General features: G+C 39.7%; 1 protein-coding gene across 5 annotated transcripts in view; it reads left to right on the top strand.

Moving 5' to 3' along the window:
* Window positions 1-22,227, top strand: part of CUX1 (cut like homeobox 1) — a 344,892-nt gene that overhangs the window by 67,809 nt on the left and 254,856 nt on the right. For all 5 annotated transcript variants that reach the window (XM_063297962.1, XM_063297970.1, XM_063297953.1 and 2 more), the window contains exon 2: window positions 1,569-1,679. In XM_063297962.1, coding sequence (XP_063154032.1) covers window positions 1,569-1,679 — 111 coding nt within the window. The remainder of the gene's footprint in view (window positions 1-1,568; window positions 1,680-22,227) is intronic.

Below are 22,227 nucleotides of genomic sequence, written 5' to 3'. Positions count from 1 at the left end.
ATCCTAGCTTGCATAGAATTATGCGAGCATGCTTAAGTTAAAAAGGTTTCAGTTATGTTGGCAGTGTAGTGGCCAAAGTGTGCCACAATTGATTGTCCTTATAATTAGCAGGGATACTGAATGTGGCATGGGTATGAGTAAATCAGGTAATCCAGTGTACACCTTCCATGTCTTCCTAAAAAGCATTATGTGAAAGCTTCAGTTGACCAAAGCCATGGTTGGCAACGGAGGTCAATAGCTATGGGCCATCTGGAGATAACAATGGCATATGGAAAATTGTAATATAATGTAAGAGAAGTAACCATTAACTTTGTTTGAGTTAATGGATGAAGTGAAAGAAAAATAGATGTGTGTCTCTGAAACTTAATATACAAAACTGGATGAAGGGAAAAGATGCAATAGACCTGAATGAAGATGGCCTCATCTGATGGAATGGAGTTGATGATGTATACAGGGAAATACAAGTATAGACATAATCATGAATGAAAGGGCTAAAAATTCAGGAATGGTATGGTGTCATCTAGGTAATTATGGGTGTGTATGAAAGTAGGAATCCAGAAGTTGGTATAGTTGGATCTTATGCTCTAGGGAAAGTGTAGCAAAACAGTTGCAAGTTTTAAGAAATATAACTGCTAATAGAGATATAGGGAGTAATATGTAGTCTGTGGTAAGGAATGAATGTTCCTTGAAAGATGAAAAAGTCTATCTATGCGAGCATGCTTCTGCCCACTTTGTTTTATGGAAGTGAGAGTTGGCTATGTCAGGAGCAAAATAAAATCAGCCAAATGTAGTGGAAGCATGATGGTTATGTACACACTCTGCATTAAGTTGCTTACCCCAAAGCCTGAAGTGTGATGGTCAGGAAAATGTAGATGAGATGTTAAATGGAATGTGCCATTCTCTGGCTCAGAAGTGCATAGCCAATGGCTTCCTTTCAATGCTGCTTGCTTTTTTCTCTCTCTGCCTCCCCCCACCCCCCAATCGGTCATGATGGGCTGATTCCCATGCTCTGTAACTTCCTTTCTGATCTCTTTGTTCTTCCTAGTGGGCCTGCCAAATCGTACCAATAGATGTTGTGGGCTCTTTGGTCTAAAGTCAAATTATCATTCATTCAGTAAAAATAAAATTGATGTATTCAGAGGAATGTTTTAGTTCTAAGAATAGACCGTGTAGAAGTAGATTAGGAAAAATGCTTTATGGTAAAAGTGAATTGGGAAGGGGACAATTTTTTGGAGTCTTATTTCAAATTTCTGAAAAATCAAGGAACATAATACCTTTGTGTTTAGCAATCATTTCATGATAGTTAAAAGTCCAACTAAATGAAGTAGGTCCAGTGCAGTGCAGGGGAATCCTTACAGCAGATGTAATTTCTCATTCTCAGCATCTAAATTTTCTTCCTTCAAAACAACAAAAAAGGAACTTTACAGAGGCCAGTTGTAACTTTTGGTGAGGGATTGATAATGGGATATTTAAAAGAAATACTGATTGAAGAGGGAGATACAAAATACTTTCTTAATTCCTTTTTGCTTTCAATTAAATTTATGCTTTGTCTTTCTTTTTCATGATAGCGAGAACTTGATGCCACGGCAACAGTGTTGGCTAACAGACAAGATGAAAGTGAACAATCAAGAAAAAAACTTATTGAACAAAGCCGTGAGTTCAAGAAAAACACTCCAGAAGTAAGTCACAATACTAATTCAACAAATCTTGAGCTAATTTCTTTAGCATGAAACTGATTTTTTTTCTCTGTTGAAATCAGCTGGAATGGCCTGTTCTTCCAGGTTATTCCTTGGACTTCTGGCAAATGAAAGCGTGTCCCCTCTCTCTCTCTCTCTGAATGAATCTTTAATTATCTGGTTTTGAACAGTAACTGGATTTGTCAGGGTTTCTCAAAAAAAATTGCATAGCATCACTTTATTTGCAGAATTTCTGAAAAGAACCATCATTTCCTCAAACTAATTGGGAGCACAATAAAATAGAATGCCCCTTAAATTTGGCAGTTTCATAATGTTAATGAACTTCTTCAGTTTACTGTAACTATTAAATATCTGTATATTTAAGAAAACTCTGGGCAGGCTGAAATGAGTATGTTAATCGTTTTCAATGTCATAATTTTTCAGTTAAGATTTCTGTAATGAAAGGGAGATTATGCTGTTGCATGAAAATATCTCAACATTTTATGGAAGAATCCCAGAAACATTATGTTTTGAGAGAAGTATTTATACTATATTTAAATTTGCTGTATTACTATTTTTCCTTAAATGTTAATTGAAATGGTTCTGGCTATTGAAAAGCTGTTGGGATACTTTTTATACACATGTAAAGCTAAGTTGGCATAGTTTTTCCATTTTCCTTATTTACACATAGGTCCAATAAATATACTAAATCAGCTTCCCAACTGGCAGCTCCACATGTGTTGGTTTCCATCCATTCCCACTTACCATAAGTAATATCCTAATTAGTTTGTGATGTCAGAAACATAATTCCAATTCTAGAAATCTCAAATCTATTCCTGTTTCTCTGGATGATTTCTCCATATTCATAGTACTTCTATCCATTTGACATTAAGATCTACTCATTTGCTGCTGTTTAAAAAAGGGCATTTAAATGCAATGGATGTCTAGAATAGCTGGCTACTTTTCTGATCCTGTGCCCAACACAAGATGTCCAGGGTGAGTGAAGATTGATAAGGAGCTCTGGCCTGTAAGAACTGTGCAAGGACAACACCATGGGAAAGTTACTTTCTTTCATCCTCTTAATAGCATGAAGTAGGATAACAGTGTTTTAATGGCCAATGAACATATGTTCTTCCATGTGGTAATGCTAAGATGATATATAGATGGGAATTGTTTTGCCATCATAACTAGAAAGATAATTGAGGACGTGGTTTTTCCAACATGAGCAGATTCCAGCTAAGCTGTTGCATTGTTTTCCCCTCCCCTCCCCTCCCCTCCCCTCCCCCCTTTTTTTACATTTTTATGCCTTTTAGAGGGAAGTTGTGAGATCAGTAGTATAATTTTGGTTGTATAAGATTCTTGCTTCTTTCCCCCACTTTTCTGTTAGAGGACTCTTAAGTAATGAGGACTGGAAATACTTTACTTGATTCTTTGGGCAGTTACTGTTTTTTGGATTTGCTAGTTCTAGATTAGATATTTTGATTTGATATAAGGCATCCTCATGTGTTAAAAGGTCTGTTTATCTGGCAAAATGTTTGATTGCAGATACGTATTCTGGGGTTTGATACAGATTCTAGAACACTTCAAAATTATGGGTTTTGCTCTGTGTAGCTTGTAGTAAGTTTTTTTTCCTTAATTCCTGATTGTATGAAAAAGATCTTTGTTAAACATGCTTCCACAGGAAGCATTGGACAGTAGCAACCTATAATTTTCATTTTCTATGGATCTGTGTGGATCAGAAGCATTTTTTGAAATGAAGGTGGCACTTCGTTGATGCTGGCACTTTATTTATTAAGTAAGTAAATTGATAGACTGCCCATCTCATATACTTGACTCTGGACAGCTCACAATTAAAACAATAAAAACAACCAGAGATTAAAACAACAAAAATAATACAAAACTTTGCTTTGAGTATTGATGGGTACCATATAATTTTTAAAAGTTAAAAAGTCAGCTAGGACATGGAGCCAGGGGAAGTTTTACAGGCAAATTAGTGAGCATCATATTAGCAATCGGACATTGGTAAGAAGAATGGAAGAAAAATAGCATCTACTTTTTTAGATAATATTTTAAAAAGTTATTCTGTCATTCAAATTCTGTTCTTACCATTTGAAGGTGTGATCGTTTAGAAATTCCAGTATAATATCATCCTTTGCTTTGCCTGTTGTGAAGGCCAACTTTTGACATAAGTCTGTATAAATGATTTAGGTATTTATATCTCTTGTTCAGTAACACTCCCACACACATATAGTATATACACACAGGCTTCTTTTTGGAGAGTTTCAGTTGAATTTTAGTGCTTAATATGTCATGGCTTTGCAGCCATAGATCTGTCGATGGTTCTTGGGATGGGCTGACTATGTTATGATTCAGAAGGCCTAAAACAAAGAAAGTCTACTCCCCACCTCCACTCCCTTTTTGGGGTTATCTAGAATCCAACTCATTGTAAGTCTTGTGCTTTTCATTTGATCATCGTCCAAGAAAACCTTGTCAACTTCTTGAATTCACCTTTTTTGGCTTCATGAGTTTTGTCATTTATTTATTCATTTATTTAAATCAATTTATATGGCTACCCATCTGACTAATGTGACCCTGGGCAGCTAACAAAGATTAAAAAATACAATTAAACACAAACACACACACACACACACCCAATAAAAACGCTTACAACTGTGTTCTGATGTTGTGGATTCATTTACAAACTAAAAATTAAAGAAATGGGAATGGTTTGCTTGACAGTGTAGTTACTGCATGCCTTGCAAAGATTAAGGCCATCACTCCAGGAGCAAGAACCGACAGGGCCATCTTGTGCTCTCTCAGGTGATTACAGGCATCAGTAAGAATTTTCATTGACATAGCCAAAGAAAAGATTACTTCACCTGAAACATTTGCAAGGTCTGGCCTCTCATTGTCATAATAATTGTTGGTTCTGCAAAGAACTTTAATAATGTCTCTTAATATTTAATCCATACATTGAATAAACTGTATTTGGGGTGGACTTACCTATATTTAACGGCTTTGTGTCTTGCTACTTTATGAAACCATATTAAAAACATACCCAATCTTTAAAATTCTAAAAAACTGTGAAAAAACAAAAAAGTAAGCAAAATACTGGAAAGTTCTGTAAAAATAGAAGTAGTACCAAAGCAAACTATTTATGAGTGTTTAATTGTTTCTATTACAGAAAGTGTAATGGACTGGGTAGATGGATCAAATTTAAGAAATTATACTAGACTAGGGTCATGACAGTATAGTATTGCCTGCTCAGTCTGGCAGCAGCTCTCCAAAGGTTTTAGGGAGCAGTTTTTCTCTTCAACAGCTTTTATTTTACTTTATTTTATTTTATATTCCGCCTTTGTTATTTTTATAAATAACTCAAGGTGGTGATCATATCTAATACTCCTTCCTCCTCCTATTTTCCCCACAACACCAACCCTGTGAGGTGAGTTGGGCTGAGAGAGAGGGACTGGCCCAAGGTCACCCAGCCAGCTTTCATGCCTAAGGCGGGACTAGAACTCTCATACCACGCCTGATTGGCTCTTGGGCTGAGAGGGAGTGACTGGCCCAAAGTCACCCAGCCGGCTTTCATGCCTAAGGCAGGACTAGAACTCACAGCCTCCTGGTTTCTAACCCGTTGCCTTAAAGGTCAATCTATAATTATAACAAATAACAAATAACAAAATTTTAAGGGAATAATGTAATAATACTAACTCCCCTCCCCATTCAAGAACAAACTATCACCACTTATATGAGAAGAAAAAAAAATTGAAAAGGGGTTATTATCTGTTAGAAAGTAAGATACATAGGGTGATCCTAGTGAACATGGCTACTGATGACAGGTTATATATATGTATTTTTTGATGCCTGCAAATATGACAATTGTTCGATAAAATTAGCTGTACTTTGGCAATATTTCCAACTTTAGAGCAAACAGATAAAAGCATTAAGGGGTTTAAAGTGCCTTCAGGAAGAGAAGCAGCAATATTTGTTGTTGTTTATTCGTTTAGTCGCTTCCGACTCTTCGTGACTTCATGGACCAGCCCACGCCAGAGCTTCCTGTCGGTTGTCAACACCCCCAGCTCCCCCAGGGACGAGTCCGTCACCTCTAGAATATCATCCATCCATCTTGCCCTTGGTCGGCCCCTCTTCCTTTTGCCTTCCACTCTCCCTAGCATCAGCATCTTCTCCAGGGTGTCCTGTCTTCTCATGATGTGGCCAAAGTATTTCAGTTTTGCCTTTAATATCATTCCCTCAAGTGAGCAGTCTGGCTTTATTTCCTGGAGGATGGACTGGTTGGATCTTCTTGCAGTCCAAGGCACTCTCAGAATTTTCCTCCAACACCACAGTTCAAAAGCATCGATCTTCCTTCGCTCAGCCTTCCTTATGGTCCAGCTCTCGCAGCCATATGTTACTACAGGGAACACCATTGCTTTAACTATGCGGGCCTTTGTTGTCAGCGTGATGTCTCTGCTCTTAACTATTTTATCGAGATTTGTCATTGCTCTTCTTCCAAGGATTAAGCGTCTTCTGATTTCCTGACTGCAGTCAGCATCTGCAGTAATCTTTGCACCTAGGAATACAAAGTCTTTCACTGCTTCTACATTTTCTCCCTCTATTTGCCAGTTATCAATCAAGCTGGTTGCCATCATCTTGGTTTTTTTGAGGTTTAGCTGCAAACCAGCTTTTGCACTTTCTTCTTTCACCTTCATCATAAGGCTCCTCAGTTCCTCTTCACTTTCAGCCATCAAAGTGGTATCATCTGCATATCTGAGATTGTTAATGTTTCTTCCAGAGATTTTGACTCCAGCCTTGGATTCCTCAAGGCCAGCTTGTCGCATGATGTGTTCTGCATACAAGTTGAATAGGTAGGGTGAGAGTATACAGCCCTGCCGTACTCCTTTCCCAATCTTAAACCAGTCTGTTGTTCCGTGGTCTGTTCTTACTGTTGCTACTTGGTCGTTATACAGATTCTTCAGGAGGCATACAAGATGACTTGGTATCCCCATACCACTAAGAACTTGCCACAATTTGTTATGGTCCACACAGTCAAAGGCTTTAGAATAGTCAATAAAACAGAAATAGATGTTTTTCTGAAACTCCCTGGCTTTTTCCATTATCCAGCGGATATTGGCAATTTGGTCTCTAGTTCCTCTGCCTTTTCTAAACCCAGCTTGTACGTCTGGCAATTCTCGCTCCATGAACTGCTGAAGTCTACCTTGCAGGATCTTGAGCATTACCTTACTGGCATGTGAAATGAGTGCCACTGTTCGATAGTTTGAACATTCTTTAGTGTTTCCCTTTTTTGGTATGGGGATATAAGTTGATTTTTTCCAGTCTGATGGCCATTCTTGTGTTTTCCAAATTTGCTGGCATATAGCATGCATTACCTTGACAGCATCATCTTGCAAGATTTTGAACAGTTCAGCTGGGATGCCGTCGTCTCCTGTTGCCTTGTTATTAGCAATGCTTCTTAAGGCCCACTCAACCTCACTCTTCAGGATGTCTGGCTCTAGCTCACCGACCACACTGTCAAAGCTATCCCCGATATTGTTATCCTTCCTATACAGGTCTTCTGTATATTCTTGCCACCTTTTCTTGATCTCTTCTTCTTCTGTTAGGTCCTTGCCATCTTTGTTTTTGATCATACCCATTTTGGCCTGGAATTTACCTCCAATGTTTCTAATTTTCTGGAAGAGGTCTCTTGTCCTTCCTATTCTATTGTCTTCTTCCACTTCCGCGCATTGCTTGTTTAAAAATAATTCCTTATCTCTTCTGGCTAACCTCTGGAATTTTGCATTTAATTGGGCATATCTCCCCCTATCACTGTTGCCTTTTGCTTTCCTTCTTTCTTGGGCTACTTCTAGTGTCTCAGCAGACAGCCATTTTGCCTTCTTGGTTTTCTCTTTCTTTGGGATGTATTTTGTTGCCGCCTCCTGAACAATGCTGCCAACTTCTGTCCAGAGTTCTTCCGGGACCCTATCTACTAAGTCCAGTCCCTTAAATCTATTCTTCACCTCCACTGCATATTCCTGAGGAATATTAGTGAGCTCATATCTAGCTGATCTGTGGGTCTTCCCTAATCTCTTGAGTCTGATCCTAAATTGTGCAAGAAGAAGTTCGTGATCTGAACTACAGTCAGCTCCAGGCCTTGTTTTTACCGACTGTACAGATGTCCGCCACCTTTGGCTGCAAAGGATGTAATCAATCTGATTTCGGTGTTGTCCATCTGGTGAAGTCCATGTATAAAGCCGTCTCTTAGGTTGTTGGAAGAGAGTGTTTGTTATGCAGAGTGAATTGTCTTGGCAAAATTCTATCAGCCTGTGTCCTGCTTCGTTTTGTTCTCCCAGGCCATACTTACCTGTAATTCGAGGTGTCATTTGACTGCCCACCTTAGCATTCCAGTCTCCTGTGATGAAAATAACATCTCTTTTAGGCGTGTTGTCCAGTAGGTGCTGCAGATCCTCATAGAACTGCTCTACTTCAGCTTCTTCAGCATTTGTGGTTGGGGCGTATATTTGGATCACTGTGATGTTCGATGGCCCTGAATTCGAATTGAGATCATTCTGTCGTTTTTTGGGTTGTATCCAAGCACTGCTTTAGCCACTTTACTATTAATTATGAAGGCTACTCCATTTCTTCTGTGGTCTTCTTGTCCGCAGTAGTAGATCTGGTGGTCATTTGATGTGAAGTGGCCCATTCCAGTCCATTTCAGTTCACTGACGCCCAGAATGTCTATCTTTAATCTTGACATCTCACCAATAACCACATCCAATTTGCCCTGGCTCATAGATCTTACATTCCAGGTTCCGATGGTGTGTTGATCCTTAGAACATCGGATTCGCCGTTCACCACCAGCACCGTCGGCCGCTAGCCGTCCTTTCGGCTTTGAGCTAGCTGCGTCATCACGTCTGGGGCTAGTTGAGCTCATCCTCTGTTCCTCCCCAGTAGCATTTTGACCATCTTCCGACCTGGGGGTCTCATCTTCCGATGGTATACCGACATATCTCTGGTTGTACTGATCCATTTAGTTTTCACGGCAAGAATACTGAGGTGGGTTGCCATTACCTTCCCCAGGGATCGCATTTAGTCTGACCTCTCTGTCATGACCTTCCCGTCTTGGGTGGCCCTTCACGGTTTAGCTCATGGCATCATTGAGGTGCTCAAGCTCCAGCACCACGACAAGGTAACGATCCTTTGCTGAAGAGCAGCAATATTAGACACCTCTGAATTTGTTACTGGGACAACTGCCCTACAGGAGAGCCAACTTGTGTTGAAACTAAGCTCTTGCTGGAGAAATATGGCACAGTTCTACGGTGATGATTTACTCAGATGCTTTGGCCTTACTTTGGCCATGTTAGCATCACATGAATGATATGAAAAGCTGTTGCAGGCATTGCTGCCATTGAGGATAAAGGAACGGTTTCTGTGCCTTTAAATTTTCTTCTGATACTTCCCCTCCAGATTTTTCCCCCTTATTTTGGAAAACATCTGGTGCCATGTTCTGTTCAAGGACTAATGTAGCGTAGTGTCAGTTGCAGAAGCCAGAGGCCACATCCCTCAATAATTTAAAGCAGAAGTGAGGCAATGATTGCTACCATAAGTATGCTTTAGTAGTTGCTTTAATCGACCTTGTCAAAGGCAGTATGGTTGACTTGCACCCCAGATTTGTTATATATACTTTTGACTGATGTATGTGAGGAGTTATATAGTCTGATACTGCATTAGGCATTTGGAATATTTAAATTAATCAATTGTAAATTTTACATTTGAACTGCCTCAACTGACTAGAATCATTATTTCACTTCTAGTTTTGTAATATGAATAATTTGGATATAATAACACGTCCCCGGTGTTTCCTAGACTAATCAACCCCTCTTAAATAATAATCGGCAACTATTGAGTATCTGAGTTATCCTCCAAAAGTGGACATTGCTGCTTAAATCGATTTTCCTTTGTGTGCCCCACTAAGGGAGCAAATGGATGAATGTATCTAAAGACCTATGGTTTTGCCCCCCCTCTAATACTATTTGGCAAACCTCAGTTAACCCAAGCATGTACAGTATGAGCAGAAGCATTCTGAGACTTGCTGCTTACATGAACATGATGAGCCCGATGCCACCATGATGCGTGGCACATGTTTGAGAAAAAGGGGACTCTGGATAAGCAGGCAGTTTCAATTCTCTTGTCTGTCTCTAAATCTGACTCCAGTCGAAAGCCAACTAATACCTGTTGCACCGGCAAAATACTTACTCACTTTTTGTTTTTTCATGAAACCTGACATAGAATTTAGATTACCTGTTCCCAAGTTCTCATTTACATCCTTGTTATGGAAATGCCACTGTTTTTTAGAAGTTCAAGAGCACACTTTACTGCAGTAGATCCTTTGGCAAATCTTTGTTCCATTGTAAATAAATTGCCAACTTTTTGAGGAAAGTTGGGAATTTTATGAGTCTGCTTTGCTGTTAGTCTTTCAGTAAAACTGACAAAAGATGGTATTTCTGGACAAGGCCTTGCTAAGACTGTACATTAGGTTCTGTTACATAATGATGATAGCCTGCATTTGAATTGTCTGCATTTAGTCACTTTAATAAAATTAATAGTTAATTGCTGAGTGTTCTGGCCATTACAGGATTAAGCTGCCAGAAATATAAAAGTGTGTGTGTGTGTGTGTGTAGCTTTAATTAAAATAAGGCATTTTGCTTTGCCAGCTGTGCAGTTCCTGCAGATCTGCATCTAAGCATTCTTTATTAATTTTGAAAATGTGGTTGATCTTGATAATTAGAGTCATGCAGGCATTCTGAAGAGCTTTATTTGGCCATAGAGATGCCCGTAGAAGAACTGCCTTTACAAATGACTATAAGCTGCTTTGTTCTGTCTGCCAGTAAAAACAGCAGAAATGAGAATTTGGACGTTTAACGTGGACCAAGAAGCTAAAACTTTTTCTTGTCTTCAGTTGAGAGTACCAGAGGTGGAAACTCCGTTGAATCTTTCTCAGTATAGTACTTGTTCAAAGCAGATTTACATTATAGCTACAAATGGGTAGTGAAAATGTTAGCTATTTAAATAGCCATTCATAGCAAGAGCTATTTAAGGTTTTATCTGGATGCAGAATTTAGATGTGAAAACCCTTCAGCCTGTCAATTCTTAGACTTGGCTTTCTGAGAAGTTTTAAGTAATAAACAGTTCCTCTGAGAGTTGAAGGACCTACCTCCAGGGAGAGCTGTCACTATGATCTGTGTGAGTGGCTGTTCTTATATCTCTTAATCTGCCTGTTCTAGGGATGGGTAACTTGGCTATCTTTTTTTCGCCCCACCAGGAGTGAATGCAGTGAGACCGACTTAGCTTAGCTGAAATGTCCCAGAATTATTGCCAATATAAAGGAGGCTTGCTTACTGAGTTTCCACCGAAGCCATTGTTCTGCAGTTACTGCTCCTGGGCCAGGCCATAATTGTTACTGCATACTCTGTGCCTTTTTGGCCAAAACACTGAAGTGTAGAGCAGTATATAATTGGGGTTGGGATCTGTCTCTCATATTTTCTGCTCTAAAATTGCTTCAGAAGCCCAAATGATTATTCTGTCTGTAATGGTTACTATCACCTGTACCATCCCTATCTGACAGTCAAGCGGATGTAAATTTGGTTCCCTCACTGGCAATACATGCAAGTAGTTTTCCTACGTGTAACCTTGAAAGTTTTGTGGTTTTATTGTTGCTCTTCTTTCTGGCCTGGAAATACTTTTCATGGACGAAGTTCCAAAGTACAGGGCAGTCCTTTAATTCCCATCAGTCATCTGTTTCTTTGATTTTGATTCTCAAATCCCATTGTAATCTAAAATAAGCCATGGGGAATAACTAGGCAGTAAATGCACTTTGAGCACAAACTGTAATGAATGCTTATTCTAAAACACTCTCAGACTCATGAGCAGGAATGCAGAGATATCTGATTTATTAAAGGATAGTATGCAGGATCACAAAGAAAGCTGAGAATGATAAAAGCGCGCCAAATGCAAACTAAAAACCCTCGGTACAAATGAGATCCCTCCCGCCATAGAATCTTCCCAAGCTCACAATCCCAGGTGCTCCTAACGGTTTCTGATGGTCTGCGGGAAAAGTCCTTGAACAGAGCACATAACCCAAACACATTCCATTGAAATGAACATAGATACAGAGCTTGGTACAAGGTTTCACAGCAGCTCCCTCCCAAACAGAAACACGCATCAGCACCATGGCATGTGAAACATTACGATGTACAGTGCACATTGAAACAGTGAACATGACATACTGCCCCCCAAAAGAAAGAAAACACTAAGCAGGCTTTAAAGGGTACACCAAGTGGAAATGGCAAATTAAATCAGGAGCATTAACGTGGCGAGCAGACACCCATTCAGGAGGACAGTGTTTCCATCGGACCAGATACTGGAGGGTGCTGCGAAGCTTGCAAGAATTGACGACCTCCTTGACCTCAAAGTGCTGTTGGCCGTCAATCATGATCGGAGCAGGAGGAGGAGGTTGGGGATGCCAGCGGGAAGAGTGGTGGACAGGCTTGAGCAAGCTGCAATGGAAAACAGGGTGCAAGCGTTTCAAATTGTGAGGCAGATCCAACTTAACAGTAACTGGATGGATAAGACCAACAATAGGGAAAGGACCAATGAACTTGGGAGCAAGTTTTTTAGAGGGTTGTGGGGACCTGATGAATTTGGTAGATAGATACACTTGATCCCCAATTTTGAAATTGTGTTGCAAAGAACGATGCTTATTGGCTTGAAACTTGTAAGCAGCCTGGGCATCAGCCAAAGCCTGTTGAATCACCGGCCAGGAATCAGCAAGCTTAACAGCCCAGTCAGAGGCAGAACATGTTTGGGGAGGGGGTTGTGGCAGTTCAGGGATGGGAACAAAGTCGTGACCAGAAACCACACGAAAAGGGGTTTGCCAGGTACTCTGATGGACAGCATTGTTGTAAGCCACTTCAGCAAAAGGCAGCAAGTCCACCCAATTGTCCTGATGGTAGTTAATGTATGCTCTAAGAAATTGTTCAAGGGTGGAGTTCAAAATCTCAGTAGATCCGTCAGTCTCAGGATGTGACGAGGTGGACAGCACCTGTTTGGTGCCAATCAATTTTAAAAATGATTTCCAAAACTGGGAAGTAAACTGTGTCCTGCGGTCGCTGACCAAACGGGAGGGGCTACCATGGAGACGGTAGATGTGGATGAGAAATAGGCACACCAATTGCAGGGCCGACGGAATGGACGCACATGGAGTGAAATGGGCTTGTTTGGAGAAAAAATCTTTTACAACCCAAACAGCAGTTTTCTTCTGACTGGGAGGAAGATCCACAATAAAATCCATAGAAATCTCGTCCCAGGGACGGGACGGGCTGGCCACAGGCTGCAGAAGCCCCTGCGGTTTCCCCCCTTTTTGCTTTGACATTGCACAAACAGGACAGAAAGCCACATAGTCTTTTACATCACGTCTCAAGGTGGGCCACCAGAATTGACGAACCAAATGCAATGTTTTAACAAAACCAAAATGCCCAGCAAGTTTATCATCATGGGAACACTGTAAAATGTCAGGTCGTAAAAGTTTCGGGTACATAAAGGCGGTGTTGCACCCATGCCAGACCGTTTTCAAAAGAAACAGTGTCTTTATTAGCTAGCAACCAAGTGTCAGATTTCAGCGCCTGGAGAAAGTATTTCTGTAATTGGCAAGGAACTTGCACTTTCTGCTTCCCAGACTGGGTTGGGGGCAGGGATGCCTGCGCACGGGTCTGGCTCCGGGTGACAGCAACTAAGCCCAGTTGTGGTTCAGTGAGAACAGTCCCAACCACATCTGCCACGTGGTCAAGGTCCTGAGGTAAACGTGACAAAGCATTGGCCAGAAAGTTTTTCTTTCCCAGAATAAATTTTAACTGGAAGTTAAAGCGACTGAAAAATTGAGCCCAGCGAATTTGTTTAGGACTGAGACGCCCCGGGGTGCGGAGGGCTTCCAAATTCCTGTGATCGGTCCAAACCTCGAAAGGGCATTTAGCGCCTTCCAGGAGGTGATGCCAGGCTTCCAAAGTGGCTTTTACAGCAAAAGCCTCCTTTTCCCAAACATGCCACCGGCGTTTGGTTTCAGAAAATTTTCTGGACAAATAAGCGCAGGGTTTTCAGTGATTTTCAGAATCTCTCTGTAACAATATAGCCCCAACTGAGGAGTCAGAAGCATCAACTTGGACCACAAAGGGGCGTTCAGGATCGGGGTGCTGTAAAATAGGCTCAGCAGTGAAGAGGGTTTTTAACTTCTCAAATGCTGCCTGGCATTCAGGTGTCCAATTCAGCACTGCCCCAGGGTTTTTTACTTTGTGTGTCTCCCCCAAGCCCTTGGTACAGAGTAAATCAGTGAGGGGCAAAGCAATCTCAGCAACCCCCTGGATAAATTGGCGATAGTAATTACTGAACCCGAGGAAACTTTGCAATTGCCTCTGGGTGCGGGGACGTTCTTAAAATTGCCTGAATTTTTGCAGGGTCCATTTCAATGCCCTTGTCAGACACCCTATAGCCCAGATAGTCAAGTTGGGTCTTGTGAAACTCACATTTGGAAAGCTTGGCATAAAGTTTGGCATCTCTAAGCTTGCTTAACACCTGTTTGAGGAGGCTTCTAAATAATCTGGAAAAAGAAATACTTACAAGTTGATACAGGTAGTCCTCGCTTAACATTCATTGTTGATGGTTCAGACTTACAACGGTGCTGAAAAAAACTGACTTAGGTGCAACCAGTTCTCACACTTAATGACCATCATAGCTTCGGGCACTTGGCAACCAGTTCACATTTATAACCATTGCTCCATCCTGTGGTCACATGATCACCATTTTCAACCTTCCTGGTGGCTTCTGGCAAGCAAAAGCAATGGGGAACCATGTGATTCACTTAACAACCATGTGGTTCGCTTAATGCCCACTGCAAAAAAGGTTGTAAAATTGGGTCAGATTCGCTTAATAACTGCTAAGCTTAGCAACCAAAATTCCGGTCCCGGTTGTGGTCATTAAGCAAGGACTAGCTGTAAAAGACAGAATAAATTACATTTCAAGCAAAGCACCTTAATACTTGTAGAATTGTGATGGCTTACTGCTAACCCCCAGATTCTCTCCTAAGGAAATGGAAATTTTGAACCATGGAGAAGTTGTTTTGGGGCCCCCCCAGAAAGCTCATGATCTCACTCTCATAAGCTTAGAACTACCTAAGATGCATCCAGTTAGTTTATATGATGTATTAAATTTTGTTTTGTGTTTAAGCTCTTTCTAAAATATTTTTTTACCATAGCAATAATTTATTTTAACCACTTTTTAATATGTAGACTTTTTGCCTGTCTTGTTTCATAGAGATTTTTCCTCAAACTTGAATATTGGGTTTAAAAATCCCTATAAAAATATTCAGTTGAAATATTGAACTGAATGCAGTATTTGCTTTTGCTCAATGGGATAGAGCTGTAATTGACTATAGAGATTGGAATTCTTATTTGACTTGGAGTTTCTTAAGAAAGAAAAAATTATATTATAATTAATGTATGTATTACATAGAGTCTTTCCCTAACTTGGTACAGTACAGATGACTACAATTACCAGAATTTTTAACAAGTACACAGTATAAGTATGTTTCCTATCTCTCAGCACTATCTTCTGTTTATGATTGTTCTAGTTCTGGCCATTATTCAATTAACTTTAGTCAGAAAGCACTTATTCATATCAGCAGATTTTATTCATGCTTCAGTTTTTCATTACAGAAATTTGTACAAAAGCCCATACTCACACATTTAATTTCATGGCACGCTAAGACTGTTTGAATGCAGAAACATTACTTTGCACTCCTGCTGCTATGAGATGGGGGGTTGAACATCAAAGTAAAGTGATTCTCTCCTGTATCTCATCTTTGGGTCAGTGACCATTTCACACTTGAAGGAGATGAGCAGCCTCTAAGTATAGCATATGATATGTAACTTCTAATCTTCTCCATCTAGAAGAAGACATTTCCTCCAGGAGTGCAACCAAAGCAACGTATGCACTACCACCCATTTTCATACAGATCCCTACTTTTGGACACATCTTTCCCATTCACATCAATTTTGACCCATGCAGATCAGTAGAGGGGATGGTAATTTTCCTGCTTGGCACTCCAAGAGAAAAGGATGACATATTTTACCTATATAGCTCAAAAGTAAGCCCTTTTCTTCTCTCTTGTTACTTGGCCAGATAGAAGGAGCAGAGCCTTGAATTCCTCATGGGTTGGAGATTCCCCATGCCTGATACTATAGGGAACTATGGACTAGTACATATATTTGCAGATAAAAAGGATGTGTAGAGTGAGATCTGTTTGATGAATTCATTTGTATGGCAGAAACATAAAATCTGAGTGTGGAATCCTCAGACTTTTCAGTATGTCCTAAGATGGCAATTTCACTAAGTGGGCATATGATAAATTTCAGTGGTATCCAGAAGGACAGTCATACTGCAGGAGAAATAAAAGAGATTTTTTGGGGTCATTAAAAGCTAACACAATAATTACAGTATCAGCTTTTGTGGACTGGAGTTGACATTCTTACTACAATAATGGTTTCTATATAAAGGAAGTCTGAGGCTTTTCCTAATAGAAATGTGGCCATGATTCAGGTTAATTAGTGAATGAAAACAAAATTGCTGCTGAGTAAACCAGTAGCTAGTGATACAAAATCTTTAGTTGATCCTTGATCATGTAGAAACCAACACTTCCATAGTTGGAATTTGTATCTGATCTTCAAACTGGGAAGACAGCAGTTTTTCTATGCTTTAAAACAAGTTTGCAACCATGTGTTGGCTTTCTTTCTGACCATGATCAGAAAGATAGATTAAAAGTTTATTATTTATTAACGGATTTTTGTAGCACTTTCCTATTTCAAAGAAATGATCGAGGTAACTAGCATAATAAAAAAACTATAAAACAAGAATAATCAAGTCATAAAGCAGTATGTAAAAGCTATATAAATTGAACCAATAAAAATAAATAAGTGACAGTCAAAACCAGAGAGATTGCTCTGAACCTCAATTTTTAGTTGGATCGTTCTCTTGGGGCCAGAAGTATAACATCCTTGGTGCTGCAACTGAAAAGCATTTTTTAGGTTAGCTTTTAAAGTGTACCTCCTAAATGCATAGAATGGGCAACTTTCTATGGAAGCAGATGACATATCTTGGCTCTAAGGTGTTCAGCCATATTTTGGACTTTGGGTGGTAATGAGCAACACTGAACAAGCTTGGGTGGTAATGATGAAATGAAGGAAAAAGCTGACCAGCTTTGCCAAATGGGGTTGCTTTGTGAAGATTTGGTTTGACTTCTTGCTGTCAGCCTTCCTCTTACTGTAACCCTATATACATAGCAGTTCAGTGGAGACTTGGATCTAAGCCTGTCTGGTTAACAAAGTACCCTTTTGTTGCGCTTTTCATCAGATTTAGATAGCCTTGGTCTTGGGGCTTATTCTGGTGCTGACTGTTTTTCTCTCCCCACCCCCCTTCTCTGTTGGCCCTAGATAAAGATGGGTAGCATTTTTTGCGCACTTTGGGCAACACAGAAAGAAATGATAAAACTTCAGGATCTTGCGGTTACTAGATTTCTTCTGAACCTGTGCCGTGCACCCTCTTGAAAGAATTTGCAGTAACGGGTGGCCTGCACTCATTTTTTTCTTCAGTGAATAAAATGGTTTGACTGAGGCAATACCAGTTAACTGGTTGATTGCTTGCTTCATGTTGAAAGTGCATCACAAGAAGAGAAAAATAGCCAGACTACTTCAAGAATCCTGTCAACAGGATCAGTTTTTCAGGAATCTGCCTCTCAGGTTTGTGTGTTGATGAATGCAAGTTTGTCTTTTTAGTATCACAAATATTTGGTAATGCCTCTGTTTGGAAATTAATTACATAAAAGTTTCGGTTTGTTCAAAATATTTTGAAGTATTTAAAGGAAGCAGAAAACCACCAACTATAATCCAACTAAGAGTCTCCACCCCAAATTACCCCATTTCTGCATCATATGACACCTTCCCCTTGAGAACGATTTATAATCAAATTGAAGCATATGGGAGAAGTAGAGAAACAGAATTTTTAAATCTTGGATTCTTTTTGAATTAACACATTTTTAGTGTTGATTAATATATGGAAAAATGAAACTGTACTGCTCTCCTGCTGTATCTCCAGGGTGACAAGAAATCACTTTTCCCCCTTTTAAAATGTCTGGCCCCATAATTTATGTTTGCATAGGCCTTTAGTAAATTCATAATAGGTGTTTTAGTTGGCAAGCATCATTCCAGGGATTCAGGGGCTTTTACTGTGCTTTTGTTCTTGGCTATAATTAGGTGTGGAAAAACACATATGTATTTTTACTAATCACAAAAAATCATTTTATTTCTGTTTTCTTTTGCAGAAATGCTTGCACGCAGACTATTTTAAACAATATGTAGCTTAAATTAAGTAGAATCTTGACTTCAGTATTTTGTTAATTGTCAAGGCGTTTGAAGCAAGACCTGTATTTTGTGGCAGTGAAGAATTTATGCAGCTGTGGTCAAGACTGAATTTCTTTATTGTTGGGCCTGAACATCTGGTCCCCCTTCCCAGAACATGCAGCTGATTTTTCTGTGTACCTCCAGAATAGGCTCTGCAGCCTCAGTGATGAGAAGAAATATGCTGTGCATCCAATTTTCTAGTCAGGGCCCAGAGCAAATTTGTGTCTTTGTTAGAAGCAATTGTATAAATTTAAAGTAATTGGCACGAGCTTACATATGCCAGAGTATTATCCTCAGATATACTGAATGATTTAAAAAAAAAAAAAAAAAAAGACATCTCCGACTTGACCGTATGAGCTGGGAATAGATCTTGGGTAGGTAGATTCTCTACTTTTTAGAAAACCAATTAATGTCATGGCTAACATAGTGTTCCCTTTGCTGATTCTTAAGAGGTACAGATTTTGGGTGGAAGAGTACAAATGTGCAATCTATAATGGAGGCTAAGCAGGGATGCTATTACTGTCATAAATTTGTTTTTTCTATCCTTGGGAAATCTTTAGTTATGGAGAAGAGTAATCACAGGAATTGAGAAAGGCTTTAAAAAAACAATTTTGTTTGATTTATTTCTGATGGTTTAGGATTTTTTTTAGTTTTCTCTAATACTGTTGAAATTAAATGTAGGATAGATTTGCTTCTTGAGATTTTCTCTCAAAGGCCAGCAGGCTGCCCACTTATCTTGTCCTGCAAATGTAGTCTTTAGTCCAGAAGAATTGTGCATCCCCACCCTATTTTACTGAGTAGACACGAACAAACTGTAGAGTGCCTCTGACTGTTATAAACCTGCCCATTTGCTGAGAGCAACATCAAAGGACATTGCATGTTCCTCTGATTGATCAAGGATGCATGCATATGTAGTTATCTGTATCAGGAAAGAGGACCCTCACATCATTTCCCTGCAGCTTTGGAGTAACATCATCAGAGGTAACAGTTCCATATTGTTTTCTTGCTCTTGAGCAGATTGTGAGATGGCCTCTTTTCTCAAGAAAAGCACGTCTTCAAAACAAGTATGTGCGTTGCCTGTGTTATGCATATCTCTGGAGAAATTGGCCTTGTTAATGGAGTCTTGGGGTTTGCTGTAATGTTATGTTATGGTTATAGTATTGTATTGCAGTCAGCCTTGAGCCTTTGGGGAAGGCGGGATAGACAGTATTTTAACTCTCTCTATTGGAAGATGGTGAAACTGAAGCTCTTTTGGAATGCTCCAAATATTTGTATGTTGAGAAAAAAATCCCAATATTCTGTTTTAAACTCCAGTCTGCACCTTGCTGAATTCCTCTCTATTTCTGAAGGCAGACATTATGTTTTGTACCCTATTCAAATTTGGGGTTATCTATGATGGACAGCATTGACTTGATGATCCAGGGATACATGACTTTTTATGAATTGGTTAATTATTTGGTTTAGGTTTAGGACTATGGATTGTCATACAGTCTCAGATCATTGAGTGCTGTTCATCTTTTCCCCTCAAAAAGTCCTTTCCACATTAGTTCAGAAGGTCCCCTCAAGGAGAGATGCAAAAGCCCAGTAACAGGAATATAGGAAACTGCATGGAAATAGCAGTGGCTCTCCAGGACTTTAAACAAGATTCTTTGCCAACACTACTTAGATATAGTGGAGGCTGCTTCCAGGTCAATTAGATGTGTTTCACCACTGAGCTGTGGTCTTCCCTGATTTACTTATTATTATGGAATGAATTAGGTAGTGGAAAAGAGTCTTGAGCTGTGTGGGAGCAAACCCCATACTCACGCACTGATGATATTACCTAGTCGGGTAATGAAATGTCTGCAAGCAAGCAAGTAAGCTCAGAGAGTACCAAGGACTCCACAGTCTTAAACTTGGATCTCTGCATCCTCCATCCATGTATCTATTATACCATACTAGCTCTATGAAGTGGAATTTGCAGGATAAGCATACCTTACAACAAGCACCAGTAACTGCAAACCTGTATTTATTGCTCTGTTTGAATGGGAGTACACATCCTAAAACATAGCCAGGATGCATCTCTTTCTCAGAATTACAAAGAAGATTAAGCTGTACTTCGGCCATGCTAATCCACAGAGAACATTTGGTGTATGATTTGAGGAGTTTGAAAATCATGACAAGCCCTGTCGTACTGCAGATGAAAAATACGCACATATATATTACTGTATGTTAGCCAGTGCAGGACATCACTGGTGTGTGTGTGGTCTAGGTCCCCACCCCACCCCTGGTGTGTTTGGAATATTTTCCTGTGAAGAAATAATCATGCTTTTAAAAATAAAAGGGGGAAGAAACTAAGGCTTTATTTAGTTGATTCTGAAACCAATTAGAAGATTGGCTGTGCTTCCTGTTGTAAACACCCATTTAGACTGCTTAAAATAGATGGAATATACTTAACTGAGATGCTTTTGCTTCCTGTGAATATGCTGAGGTACTTTTACAACACTCCCAGGAACATTCTGTTTGGCCTGGGGATAAGAAGAAACCTGGACGTTGTCAATGCCAACATCACTCTTGCTTGGAGGGCAGGGGGAGTACCTCTATGCAAAGACATGGTGGTTTTCTCTTTCTTGTTAACTGTGTATGGTTACCTAATATTTATTCTTCTCAATCAGTTAATCTCCCTAGACACATATTTTGCTAGTATTCCAGTATTAGGGTGATAGCTGTGTTTTATTTGTAAAAGGAAAAGTATGATCACGAATAGGACACATGCAACTTTCTATACATTGAAGCCACACTATTATATTGGCCTCCAAGACTATAGGAAACTAGGGTGGTGGTGATTATCTTGTTAGACCAGTGTTTTTGAACTTGGCATGCTGCTGGGGAATTCTGGGAGTTGAAGTCCACACATCTTAAAGTTGCCAAGTTTGAAAAACATTGTGCTAGACCATTATATCAAAACCTCTTTGCAGATTTTTGCCTATGTTAGCTCAGTAATTCTTACACAAGCCTGGCAGGATAAGGAATTGTTACAAACCTCATGTTGCAAATAGGTATGAAGGCTGGGACCAAATCAGATGTTGGAGTTCTTTGGGCATCTCACGTTAACTAAACATTTTGACTGCTACAGATATTCCATCATTACCAAAATGATGGCAAAGCTTTCTTCAAAATAGGGTTTATTAATACTTTAAATGTATAATAAATACACTCAGTGTGAAGTGGAAACATACGTTTTGTTGTTATATGTAGAGTGGCCCTTGGAGTGGATTAAAGCATACCCAGGTCCAGTTTAGACATATTGTAGGTGTGAAAAAAAAAGGTAAAAGGTCCCCTGTGCAAGCACTGAGTCATGTCTGACCCTTTGGAGGGACACCTCTTTCGCGACATTTTCTTGGCAGACTATAGCGGGGTGGTTTGCCATTGCCTTCCCCAGTCATGGGTACCTATAAATATCTCAGAGTGCTGTTCCACACCCCTCTATCTTGGAGTGCACATCTTTCCTACTGGGCTAAAGTTGCTAAGCATAGCTCCATAGCTTTCTGAGAGTTTTTCATTCAAAGGGAGCTCATTATATCCCTGCAGCCTGTAAGGTTCTCTTGGCCAAGGCTGTCCCTCAGCTTCACTACGGTACTCAAATCTGCACTCTTACCAAGTTCAATACTCCTTATTAGAGCCATTCTTGCAGCTCAAAAATGTATTAAGAATTCCATTTTATGTTTAGAGATGGCTTTGGTTTCTGTGGAGGCTGAAGCTTGGGTTTTACTCATCAATTTTTGGTTAAAATTAATTTTCTTCCCTGTGGGTTTGGTCCTTACACACCACGTTAAATCAAGGTGGCTTAAGAAAGCTATTGATAAAATCCACTCACTGAGTTTTTCATTAAGTTTTGAAAATGTCTGAAGTACACTCAAGCAAGTTTATGGGACATGGGCTTTCAGTGTGATCTAAGCCTAGTGTCTAGTTCTATAATTCAGGGGAGTTTGCCCCAGTCTCCTATTTATCATCTATTACAATATTGAAATTTTGAAGGGCTTTTTAATTTTTTAATTTAATTTATTAAATTTATA

The sequence above is a fragment of the Candoia aspera genome, chromosome 1 (genome assembly GCF_035149785.1).
Source record: "Candoia aspera isolate rCanAsp1 chromosome 1, rCanAsp1.hap2, whole genome shotgun sequence".
NCBI classification, from domain to species: Eukaryota; Metazoa; Chordata; class Lepidosauria; order Squamata; family Boidae; genus Candoia; species Candoia aspera.
The sequence above is the reverse complement of the archived record's forward strand: the minus strand, read 5'-3'. Positions and strand labels throughout refer to the sequence as shown.